This window comes from Marmota marmota, unplaced genomic scaffold (genome assembly GCF_001458135.2).
Source record: "Marmota marmota marmota unplaced genomic scaffold, marMar, whole genome shotgun sequence".
Classification (NCBI taxonomy): Eukaryota; Metazoa; Chordata; class Mammalia; order Rodentia; family Sciuridae; genus Marmota; species Marmota marmota.
Window position 1 is genome coordinate 3,980,187 of NW_026000130.1, and position 12,088 is coordinate 3,992,274.

Sequence of the window (12,088 nt, forward strand, 5' to 3'; positions counted from 1 at the left end):
CTTCTTCGTGAGTCTCTCGTTCTGCACTGACCCCCCGAGTGTTGCTGTGCTCCTTGGAGGAGTCAGGCTTTGTTTCTGCAAGTGACATCAAGCCCAGGTCTCGAGGCCCGTGGTGATGGAGACACACGAGGGGCCCACTGCCTGAGACCAGGGCCTGCAGGACAGCTGCGAGGAGAGGGCATCAGGGATGCCGGGCAAGGCAGGGTCAGGGTCTGTGGGGTCACTGGAGGTGGGCGAGGAATCACTCAGCAGCGGGGACACCAAGGTGGTGACTTGGGGGAAGGGCCTGTGTCTAATGGCTCACCATGTGGGCCTTGGTACCCATGGGCGACTGATTCCAGGACCCTGTGGGCACCCAAATCCCAGGCTGCTCAAGTCTCCATGTAAAGTGGGCAGCGTGGGCAGGTAGCTGTGTGTGTGACAGTACATGTCACCTAAGTCCTGAGGCCGGGTTTACAACACAGGGCGTGCCCTCCTAACGCTGTGGGAACGGGTGCTGTGCCGTGCTGCTCGGGGAATGGGGACCAGGAAGGTCCTGATGTGCTCAGAGCAGAGCAGGGTTGGTTTCCTTTTGCCAGTGTTTAACTTCCTGTCCGAGGTTGGCTGAATCTGCAGAAGTGGCCCCCCGAGAGCTGACGGCATGTTCCTGCCGGTGCCCACGCTCCTTTCCAATGTCGCTTTTCAAAGCCGCCCATGAGCAGCAGAGTCTGCGTCTCCACCTTCGCATCTGAACTCTGCCCAGAATGTGGCACAAATGACTTTGTGCCAGCGAAGCCCAGGGGTGGCGCCTTCCGCTTGCCCTCTGGGAACCTGCCATCAGGGCCTGCGGAAGAGCCTAGATGGCCTGCTAGAGGAGGACGTGTGGCCCAGCTCCCCCTGCCCGAGCCACCAGCCTGCCAACTGTCAGCAGTGTTTGATTCTCTGGCCATCAGCTGACCACAGACGCATGAAGAAGTCCAGCCAAGATCAGAAGGCCTCCCTGGCTGGACCCACAGACCCAGAGCTACATAAAAGGCTACCCGGAACCACCACGTTTCAGGTATTGTCACGCAGCACTGCTGGGGGGACTGCTAGCTGATATACGAGGCGAGAAGTGCTTCACCTGAATCGACCTTTCCAGAGAAAACCCAGCAGCTCCCCATGTGTGCAGGGTGCAAGGGCACAGTATGGAAACCATCGGATTAAAAAAATTTCTCCAAACAAAAGAAAACATAATGCAGACTTATGTTTCTCTGCTCATACATATTTTCTCTCCACATATAGACACAATTCTCCAGTAAACATTTACAAGATATGTGGCCAACACTGGGGAAAGGAAAAGAGGGCAGCTCACAGACAGGGTCTCTCACGTTCAGCTCTAGGACACACAGACACAGACACAGACACACACAACCAACGAAGTCTGAATGAGAGCAGGTAAACTGTGTAAATATAAAGTCACTCCAAACTACAACCACAGACACTCGGCACGCCACAGGGGAGGCAGAGGAGAGATCTTGTGCTGTACTTTGAGACTTTCTGATAAAAAAATAAATAGGACTCGGGAGGCCTGGGACCTGGGCTGTGCTCAGTACCATCCCCTGTAGAGAACTGCTGAGTGGTAAAGTGCACTTCTGTCCCACAGGCCCCTCTGTCTTGGGAAGCTGGGGACCAGGCTGTCCCCTCCCCTTTCTGCTATGGTGGGGCAGAGCAGGAGCTGGGTGGGGCGAAGGTGACTCCCATGGGACTCTCCTCAGGCAGCAGCCAGGCCTCTCTCCATCCTGTCCCCTCGGGGGAGGGCGGAGGACAGATGCAGCAGGAGGAAGGGAGGCAGGAGAGACTCTCCCCACCTGGTTGCAGCCTCTCAGATCTTAAATCCGCTTCCCCACTTCCTCCCATCCCGAGCTGCAGGTGGCCCTTGGTGACCCCAGAGGCAGCAGGTCTAGTGGGAGGAGCTTCCGCCCAGCCTCCTGCTCTCTGGCCTGTCCAGGTCTGTTCTTTGATGGGAGAGCTGGCCGGCTGCTCTGCCTGAGGGCAGGGGCAGGTGCTGAAGCTCGGCGTCTATAGACTGTGTCCCTGATGGGCAGGTGCACAGGGGACTCTTCCTGGACCCAGCCATGGCCCTGGGCCCCGCTTATCAGCAGATGCTCCCCAAGGACAACAGAAGCCAGCCCTGCCCTGGCCAGTCCCGTCTCATTTCCCTCCTTTGTCCTGAGTGAACAAAGCGCTTAGGGAAAGGTCGGCCCCCTGAACGAGGCTCTCCCCGTAGGCCTCTGCGCACCAGGCCCAGTGAAGTCTCCCCCAGGAAGAGGCACTGGGAGGGGACCCCGTCCGGCCTTGAGGTGAACAGAACCCTGCAGAGCCTGGACCTGGCGCCCACAGAAGTCCTCAGACTCCAGCTACTTGCAGGAAGATGCTTTTCTTGAAAAGAAGAAAAGAAGTGTCTCCTGGCATCACGTCGAGGAGGGAAAACAAGCTAATGCAGCAGAGCAGCCCCAGAGTCCAGGGAAGCCTGGGAAGGACCCTGTGCGCCCTTTCTCTTGGGGGAAGCCTCAGGACAGAGGATGGCTTGGCAAAACAGAGAGGCAGGGGAGACATCTCAAATGGGGACAATTCTGCCCTGCAGGGGACATCCAGGGATGTTCTGGACATTTGGGATTGTCACAACAGGCATGAGGTGGGGACAGAGCTCCTGGCATCTGGGTGGAAGCCAAGGAGGCCGCTCAGCATCCTAGATGTGTGGGGCAGCCCGCCACCAGGAACCCGCGGACCTCCAAGGCAGCGCTGCGGGAGGGGCCCCCGTAGGCCAGCCTTCCAGCATGTTCTTGGATGTCTCCAAAGGCCGCTTTGAGGGCACAGTGGGAGCCCCAGAGACCTCTCCAGAGCTCTTCTGGACAGATGAGGAAGGGTTGGGGGACAGACAGGGCAGAGGGAAGAGGCCTCCTCTGTCCATCTGCAGCCAGACCCGTGGCGGAGGCCTCAGGCTTGGTCAATCTTTGGTCAAACAGGAAAACATAAGGCTGGACTGACCTGGACCCACCTGCCCGCGGCCAAAGCAGGGCCCTTTCTCTGGGCACAGGAGCCACGTTCATGAGCAAACTCCAGGGCGGGCGCCCAGGCCGGGCTCACCAGAGGAAAGGAGGGTGGGAGAAGGGTGGGCGCGGACGGCGCCCTCTACTTGTTCTCAATCAGGGTCTGCACCTTGTACACGAGGTCCCGGGCCAGCTGCAGCACCTGCCGGGTGTTGTGTCGCTCGGCCATTTCTGAAAGAGCAGAAGGCGTGCTCAGGAGCTGCTTCCTGCCCCCTCAGGGACAGCCCCGTCACACAGACCGTGCGGGCAGAGACCCTGGGCAGGGCCTGCACCGCCTGCCTCAGTTCCCTCATCTGGGGAGGTCACAGGGCCATCGCTCTAGGTTGCCATGGAGACAAAACGAGGCAGTGTTGGTCCACAGCGTGTGCTGGGAAAAGTGTTCGTCTGTCCACCCCGGTCCCACAGAGAGACGACGGGGAACCTTCAAGAAAAGAGCACAGATGGGCACAAGATTGGTGCTTCCGATGACATGGAGATGAAGGAAGCAACGGAGGGAGGGATGGAGGGACAGAGGGACGGAAGGACAGAGGGAGGAAGGGGGCATGGTGGGGAGGGAGGGAGAAAAAGAGAAGAAAAATGTTTTTTTCCTGAGGTCAGATCTTCAAACCTCTAAACAGAGTGGACATTTGCCATGGAGGAACCATTTACGGGGCAAAGAGAAAAGCACCAAGACTGCAGTTCCCAAACCGGGGGCCGAGGTACCCCGGGACTGCATAGTGAACTGCATTGTGGGATAGTCAGCCCCAGACACACTGCGGTCCACTGAGCACCACATCGCCCGTCCACTTGCGGGTTGTTAGCAGCTGCTGTGATAAAAAGCAAGTACTATGTGAGGAACAGGAAATAAGGGGGTGGAGTCGTAGCTGCAGTGGAGGCTGGTGAGGCGACGGTGGGTCCAACAGGCGCACATAGCCCTGGAACTGACTTACTTAAGAATGAAATAGAAAAGATTTTTCTTTCAATTTACATGCATCCCCCTCAATGGCTACTGTGTTATTAGGACATGGAAACTCATTAAGTGACTTGGCCCAAGCTGCTTACTAAATGGAACTTTTGGCCTGAGATGCTGTGATGATAATGTCATGGAAATGCTGGGCAGAGACCCTGGGTGGCCCTGAGCCGAGGGGCCTGGGAGCCTCGACACCAAGATACGAATTGATTTTCTTTCTCTATCACATCTTCAAATGGAAAATAAGACACCCAAGAACAAGGAATGGTCCAGTAAGTTAGAGGACAGTCACCGGGGTGTACTCTGTGGTGGTAACAAAGGGTTATATGTGAGAGCTTTTTGAACTGTTAATAGAAAAACGAAATGGAACTAGTAACAACATGAATACACTGTGGTTCCTATTGGGAAGGAGCACAGTAGGGACAAGCCAGATGAGACCCAAGGAAGTCTGCAGCTGTGTAAGCAATGTGAAGTTCTCAGTCTTGACAGATGGATCAGAATCAGGCAAAACTGGGCAAAACCTATCACCAACTCTACATACTTTCTCTGCAACATGTTTGTGAATCTGAAAGAGTTCTAAATGCCAAATGAATGGATAAAATCCAAAATTATTCCAAAATTAAAAGTTTACATTAAAAAAAAACCTAATTATGTTTCCAAGGTGAGATCATAGGTGGTTATTTTCCCCCCTTAATTTAAGAGGGGGTGGAGTCGTAGCTGGAGCTACTCCTTCCTTCCTTCCTTCCTTCCTTCCTTCCTTCCTTCCTCCCTCCCTCCCTCCCTCCCTCCCTTCCTTCCCTTGAACTCTCAGGGCCTCATGCATGCTAAGCTGCCACTGAGCTACAGTCTCAGCCTCTAGTTTTTCATTTTCACATGGTGATAACAGTAGCAATGGCTTCATTTTTCAGGCCCCTCCATGGGCCAGGGACCATGTGATGAGACTTATCCATCGTCTCCTTTAATCCTCCAGGTCTCCCTGTGTCAGAGGAGATGTTAGCACCGTTTTATCCCTGAAGAATATGAGGCCCAGAGACGTGAAATCACTTGGACAAGGTCACACAGCTCCCAAGGGGCAGAGCTGGAATCAAATCCCTGCACGTGTCTGGTTTCAAAGGCTGTATCTGGTTCATGCCACGCAGCTGCCCCCTTGTTCCTCATTTCCTGTACATGGCAGCCCCCCATTTCACAGATGAGGCAGTGGATGTTTAGACAGGGGGAAGGGCCTCGCCCAGGGTACAGCTGGTCACTGGCAGAGCCGGGCTTTACCCTTGAGCCTGATTTGAACACTCAGGAACCTCTGCCAGGTCCTTGAGAAAAATGCGACCTCAGCATTACAAGATGTCAACCCATCCTTTGGGACATCGCCTGTAAAAATGTGCACAACTCCCTTGGCCCCTCCCTCTGGACAACCCCACCCCCGACGTGACCCCGCCACAGGGTACCATTGAAGAACTTGATGATATCCGTGAAGTCCATGTTGTTCTCCAGGATGATGTCGCGGTAGACTTCCACCAGAGCCAGCGCGATGAACAGGACGTAGTGGGCGGACGAGACGTGCTTGGCTGCCCAGATGGTCTCCCAGACGGCGAAGACATCATCGTAGATGAGTTCTGCAGGGACACCAACATGCATACTCATGACAGGTCAGACACGCGCTCACAGGGCTGCCCTTCCTGCCGAGGATCCGGGGCCAGCTGGGCTTGGGCCTGTGTCCTGGCTGTGAGGCAGGACGTGGAGCCCAGAACCCTGTCATTTGACCCTGGGAAGCCTCAGTTTCCCCCATCAGTAGAACAGCTTCCTGCGTTTCTTCCAGCTCAAGTGGAGGAACCGAGCAGGTGCAGGTTTGATTGGCATGGACCTGTGCCCTCCCTGGCTCCTGCCAGGGCCCACCCTCCGCTACCCATCAGCCTGCACAGGGCAGGGCTGGCTGTTGCCTGAGGTTAGTGAAGAGGTGGAAGATAGGGGTAGGTAAGAGCAAGGCTTCCTTTAAACTGCACGTGTAGATGCACGTCATAATCCCAGTGGCTCGGGAAGCTGAGGCAGGAGGACAGCAAGTTTGAGGCCAGCCTCAGCAACTTAACGGAGGCCCTAAGCCACTTACCGAGACCTTGTCTCAAAAATAAAAAGGGCTGGGTATGTGGCTCAGTGGCTAAGACCCTGGGTTCAATCCACAGTAGCAAAAAACAAAACAAACCAAAACAACAAAAAATAAACAACAAAACAAACAAAAAAATCCATAAAATTTTATTCCTAAGTATTTTATTCTTTCTGATGCTTTATTAATGTGTCTGTTCTGAGTTTAAATTTTTTTGTTGCTAGTGTATAAAAATACCACTGATTTTTGCACGTTGATGTGTATCCTGCCACCTTGCTGAGCTTGTCTTTAGTTCCAATAGCTGTGTGGGTGGATTCCTTGGGGTTTTCTGAATCCTTTTTTTTTGTACACAATTGTGTTTTCTGCAAACAGAAGATTTTTTACTTCTTCCTTTCCAGTGTGGAGGCTCTTTCTTCCTCTTGTCTAACTGCTCTTTTAAAAAAAAATTTATTTAGTTGTAGGACACAACACTGTTATTTTATTTTTTATGTGGTGCTGGGGATCGAACCCAGGGCCCTGCTCATGCAAGGCAAGCGCCCTACCACTGAGCCGCAGCCTGGCCCCAGCCTGCATAGCTGCTGTGGCCAGCACTTCCGGGAGTGCGGGGTGGACAGGACCAGAGCGGACACCCACGTCCTGCTCCTCATTGCAGGGGGCTGTGGCCCTTCACCATCACGTGATGGCAGCTGGGTCACTGTGGCTTCCCATTTTTCTGGTGGAAGCCCCTCTACTCCTGGTTGGTTGGTTTGTCCTGAAGGATTAGATTTTGTCAAAAGCTTTTTTGTTTCACTGCCAAATGCTTTTTCTATGTCATGTGTTGAGTGATCATGTTCTTTTTTCCCCTTACTCTATGGATACCATGTGTTACACTGAGTGCTTTTCATATGTAAATAATCTGCATTTCTGAGATAAGTTCCACTTATTAATGGTCTGGGGACAAAAAGGAGCAAGGCTTCCCATTAACTGGCTGTCAGTCCAGCTCTGGGGCCTCAGGGGGCTGCTTCTCTCCCTGCCTCTCGCCCCGTCTGTAGGGGGGGCTGATACTGGTGAGAGTAAAAGACAAAGATAAGACACCCAAGTGGGTGGCACTTAGTAAACCCCTCCAAATGTGAGTCATTCTTATTATCATATCACCCCAATGTGCATAACAGCCGTGCATCTAGAAGTGACGTCACTTCTGAGTCATGTATGACACATGCACAAAGCACCCTCTATTCCATGGGTTTGAGAGTCTTTGCTAAGCAGCACTGAGTGGAAGAAGAGGTGGCCCTGGGGGTGGAGAGAATGGGCTCAGATGGCTGGCTCTGCTCTTCCTTGTTCTGGATTAAATCTTCCTCAGCCTCAGTTTTCCCATCTGTGAAGTGGGACTGTCCCAGTCCCCATGCAGTGTGTTTGCAAGGTCAGGCAAAAAGAAGTGGCAGAAGCTGTCAGTGCAAGTGACCAACATGCTGATCCCTTTGCTGCCTTGGCCCAGCACCCACTCAGCCTCGCCTCTGCCCTAGCGCCTCCTCCGAGGTCCTGTTCAGAAAGCCTGGGACAAGGCCCTGGTTTGAAGCGGGTACCTCGTTTGAAGTCCAGCAGGAACCAGCGGTAACAGAAGTAGAAATGGGTGTAGTCCCCGTTCTGATGCATCAGCTCAAAGAGTTCCGAGTCCAGGATCTGTTAGAGAAAGAAAAAGCGGTGGTATCAGCTCCAGAGAAAGGTTGGAACAAGAGGGGACCGCTGGGTCAAGGACGGCACAAGCCGTCACCAGACAGCCCTCAGCAACCAGGTGGGGTTTAAGTGGACAAAGACTGTGAGTAGACGCTTCTCCAGAGACTTCCAAGTGGCCATGAGCACACACAGCACGCTTGGCATCTTTAGCCAAATGAAAACCGCAGGAGACGCCACCTCACACCCCTGGGATGGCTCAATCAGTGACAGATAATAACAAGTGCTGGCGAGGATCAGGAGAAGCTGGAGCCCCCTCCACTGCTCTGGTAACTGGGGCAGCTGCTGTGGAGAACATTTTGGCAGCTTCTCAAAAAGTTAAACACAGAGCTGCCGTGCGATCCAGCAGGTCCTCCCTAGGCACCGTCCCACGAGACTCCTCAACAGTCCGTGGAATAATCTGACCACGGACCGCACAGCAGCACTGTTCAAAACGGCCAATGGAAACCAGTCCGACATCCACCAAAAGATGAATGGACCAACAAACCGTGGCTGTTAGAAAACAGAGGGCAGAGACCTGCGGGAATCAGACACTGTGCTCAGAGGAACACAGCTGAAAGCTCTGAAAGAGTCTGCGGGAAGAGAAGGGCAGCACGCGCTGCAGGAGTCTTAAGGGTGCAGAAGGCACCCAAATAAAGCGAGCAGCACTAGGACAGGGAATCCACAGAGAGCGACCCAAATGACTCCAAAGGGAGAAGGACGGATCTTCCTTGGAACTGTTCAGAAAAACACAGATGACATCTGTTAGAGTCTGTAAACAAGTCTGGATGGCGCCTGGCAAAATGCCAGAGGGAGTGGTTTGTGTAAACTGTGTGGAATGTATAAATACTGCTCCTGTCCTACAATAAACGGCTCCCTCTCCTGCTGTATCAACATACACAAGTTGTTCGTCACCCCCCGGTTATTTTGCTGCAGCCGGACTGCTGCAGACATCACCACACACTGCTGCAAGTGCACCCAGGAGACTGGCCAAAAGGCAGAAGTGTGACAGGTCAGGTAAGGGTGACGTGGGTCAAGGAATCTCACTATTGGGTGTGGCAGTGCACAAGGCAGGAGGCTCAGGATCCAGGGAGGCAGGAAGATCTAGGGCAAGTTCAAGGTCAGCCTCAGCAACTTAGTGAGACCCTGTCTCAAGATTTAAAAAACAAAAAATGCCTGGGAGTGTAGCACTTGTCTAGCATGAGCAAGGTCTTGGATTTGATCCCCAGGACTGAAACACACACACACACAAAAAAAAAACACACACAAAAAAAAACCAAAAAGACCTTCTTGGGACAACTGATGGCTTTGGAGAATGATCTAGCCGTGTCCAATGAAGCCCCAGCACAGCTTGTGCATGCAGGAGGAGATGTGCACAGAATTTCTTAACAGCACCATTTGTAAAGGCCAAAAGCAAACTTGCAAATCCCCAAAGCAAAAGCAAAACAAAACAAAACAAATGGAAATAAACTAAGTGTCCACCAACAGGAAAAGGGCTACGAATGACGTGGGCCTATGTGCGAGACTCCTAGAGTGGAAGCTGAGTTTCAGGGAAGAGGCAGTGACCTGCACCCTTGAGGAGTGCAGCAGACCTGCCCCCTGCACAGACACGCTGCCAGACCGACGCCAGTCAAGACTATTCCTGCACCTTACATGAGCCCTGGGGAAGCAGCCCCACGGCAGTGCATACACAGTAGGAGGATTTTTGTGAAAGTCTTTTAATTACAAGCTTCACATCCTAGAAAGGGGTCACCACTAGGAGGACAGGAATGAGGACATGCCATCCACAGGGACACATGAGGGCTGGAAATCTATGGTAAATGCTTTGGACACTCATCGTATCATCATTTCTCTTATGTCTAAAATATTTGGTGACATTTTTTAGCTTCACCAAAAAAGTACTCAGGATTAACTTGATCACTGCTGCAATGTCATTGAAGGTGCCCAGGTAGTGACATTTCCCTGTCATTTGCTAAGGCTGATACATTTCCATTACTTCCACTCAAAGTAGCGAATGTCTCAATTCTTCTGGGAGCAGATGGTGGGTGCTGAAGGGCTGGCATTTTTCATAGCACCTGCACACTTCAGCTTGCATGGAGTCACTGAGGGGTTCATATGACACAGACTGTCGGGCTCAGCTCCATGTCTCTGAGTCAGGGGGGCAGAGGGAGGTAAGACTGACCTGCATTTCTAACAAGTTACTAGGTGACACTCCTGCTGCTGGTCAGGGACCCTGCAGGCCCTGTGCTCAGTACCATAAATGCATTACTTTATTTCATTTCCATAACTGTAACAATTCATTGGGAATCATATAAATGGGAAAATAACCTATTTTCCAGATGAGGAAACTGAGGCCCAGAAAGATAAAAGCCTAGATTTTCTAGCCAGTGAGAAGCAGAAATAGGGTTCAAATGCACCTTGACCCCAAGTTGCTCAATCCTAAGTCATGGAGCGATACCTACTGGTCCCCAAAGAGCTGGAAGCAGGACTAGATGCCGGTCATACCTGGATCAGCGACCTCATGTTGGCAAAGTGCGTGTCCATGGCGCCTCCGTGGGGAAAGTTCTGGTTCATCCTCTTCATGAGCTCTGTGAAGCAGCTGAAGGCCAGGGCCTCTGGGGCACAGCGTGCGAGGGACAAATGTTAGTGGTACCACTGCCCGAGGCCCCCAGCTCCCTGGGGGAAGTGCTAAGCCCAGGGCTGGGTCAGAGCGTCCACAGCCAGGGGGGGAACATGGGGACCGCGGAAGGCCCGCTGGATTGGGTTCCAAGGGAAGCTCTCCAACCTGAGGGGAATCGTGTGCTTCTCACCCAGGAGCTCTTGGCACCCTTGTTTAGGAAATGATGGTGTAGCCGAGGCTCTTTTCAAAAGGCCTCTATTTGCTCCAGTAAAAAGTTGGCAGTGTTTTGTTTGTACCTTTTTTTTTTCTTTTTTGAAATTCTACTGGAGGGGCTGTGGCTGTGGCTCAGTGGTAGACTCTCGCCTAGCATGTGCGAGGCCCTGGGTTCAATCCTCAGCACCACATTAAAATAAAAGTATTGTGTTCAACTACAACTAGAAGTTCCACTGGAAATTCCAAGTCTGAGAACCACTGTCCTCAAGCACCAACTCTGAGTATCGGAAGGGCTTTTATAGACAACATGCAGAGTTTCAAATTACTTTGGAAAATGCTGCTCAGATTATCTGCTGCTTAGAATACCCATGCATTCATATATTTAAAAAGCAAAGGCTCTGAGAAGTCCTGTAGCAGAGAAAGAAACCTGATTCATACCATCCAGTGAGTCACAAACTTATTTGAAAAATGGTAGATTTTATTTTCTCTCGCTAAATAATTGATAATTTTGAGGAGAGCTATGCTAGACTGGAACATTTCCCAAGGACAGTGGGATTTCATTCATTGTTTAAACACTCTGATTTATTTATTTATTGGAACCAAGGATTCAACACAGGGGTGCTTAACCACTGTGCCACATCCCCAGCCCATTTTTATTTTTTATTTTGAGATGATTCTGGATAAGTTGCTTAGGGTCTCACTAAGTTGCTGAGGCTGGCCTCAAACTTGCCTCAGATTCCTGAGCCACTGGGATTATAGGCAGGCACCCCTATGCCCTGCTTAAGACTTTATTTTTACAACAGTTTAGATTTATAGAAAAACTGAGAAGACAGCAGAGTTTTCTCACATGGACCACACCCAGTTTCCTCTGTTATTAATATCTTTGCGGGAGCACAGCTCATTTGTTACAGCTAATGAACTAAAACCCATACGTCATTAACTGGATTCTGTCCGTATTCTGGTTTCCTCAGCAGTCACCTATTGTGCTTTCTCTGTTGAAGGACCCCAGCTGTCCGGCCCATCACACACAGCTGGCGTGTCTCCTTAGGTTCCTCTGGGCTCCTGAGTTTCTCAGGCTTTCTTGTTTTTGATGTCCTCGACAGTCCTGAAGGGTCCTGGTCAGGTATTATTTTTATAGGATGTTCCATTACGAGCAGGAGAATTTGGTGTGAGATGAGGTTATGGATTTTGGGAGGAAGATCTCAAAGATAAAGGGCATTTTAATTGAATCCTGTCCAGGATACACATTGTGAACACGACTTATGACACATGACGTGGGCCCTGGTCACTCTGCAGAGGGAATGTCTAACCCTGTGTTGCGCCACTGTGACGTTCCTCTCATTTCCAGCCCCACCCCCTCTCACACTGGGTCTTTGGGAGGGAGTCACTACATGAGGTCCGTGCCTAAGAGTGGGGACTCCCTCCCTCCCTCCCTTTCGTCCCTGGTGCTG

At 51.8% G+C, this 12,088-nt stretch overlaps 1 protein-coding gene across 6 annotated transcripts in view; it reads right to left on the reverse strand.

The window, feature by feature from the left end:
- Window positions 1-1,222: 1,222 nt before the first annotated feature.
- The window catches only part of Sgsm1 (small G protein signaling modulator 1), a 71,201-nt gene continuing 60,335 nt past the window's right edge, over window positions 1,223-12,088 (reverse strand). For all 6 annotated transcript variants that reach the window (XM_048784971.1, XM_015500239.2, XM_048784972.1 and 3 more), the window contains 4 exons: window positions 10,310-10,419; window positions 7,678-7,774; window positions 5,463-5,630; window positions 1,223-3,242 (listed from right to left, as the gene is read on the reverse strand). In XM_048784971.1, coding sequence (XP_048640928.1) covers window positions 3,154-3,242; window positions 5,463-5,630; window positions 7,678-7,774; window positions 10,310-10,419 — 464 coding nt within the window. In that variant the 3' untranslated portion in view covers window positions 1,223-3,153. The remainder of the gene's footprint in view (window positions 3,243-5,462; window positions 5,631-7,677; window positions 7,775-10,309; window positions 10,420-12,088) is intronic.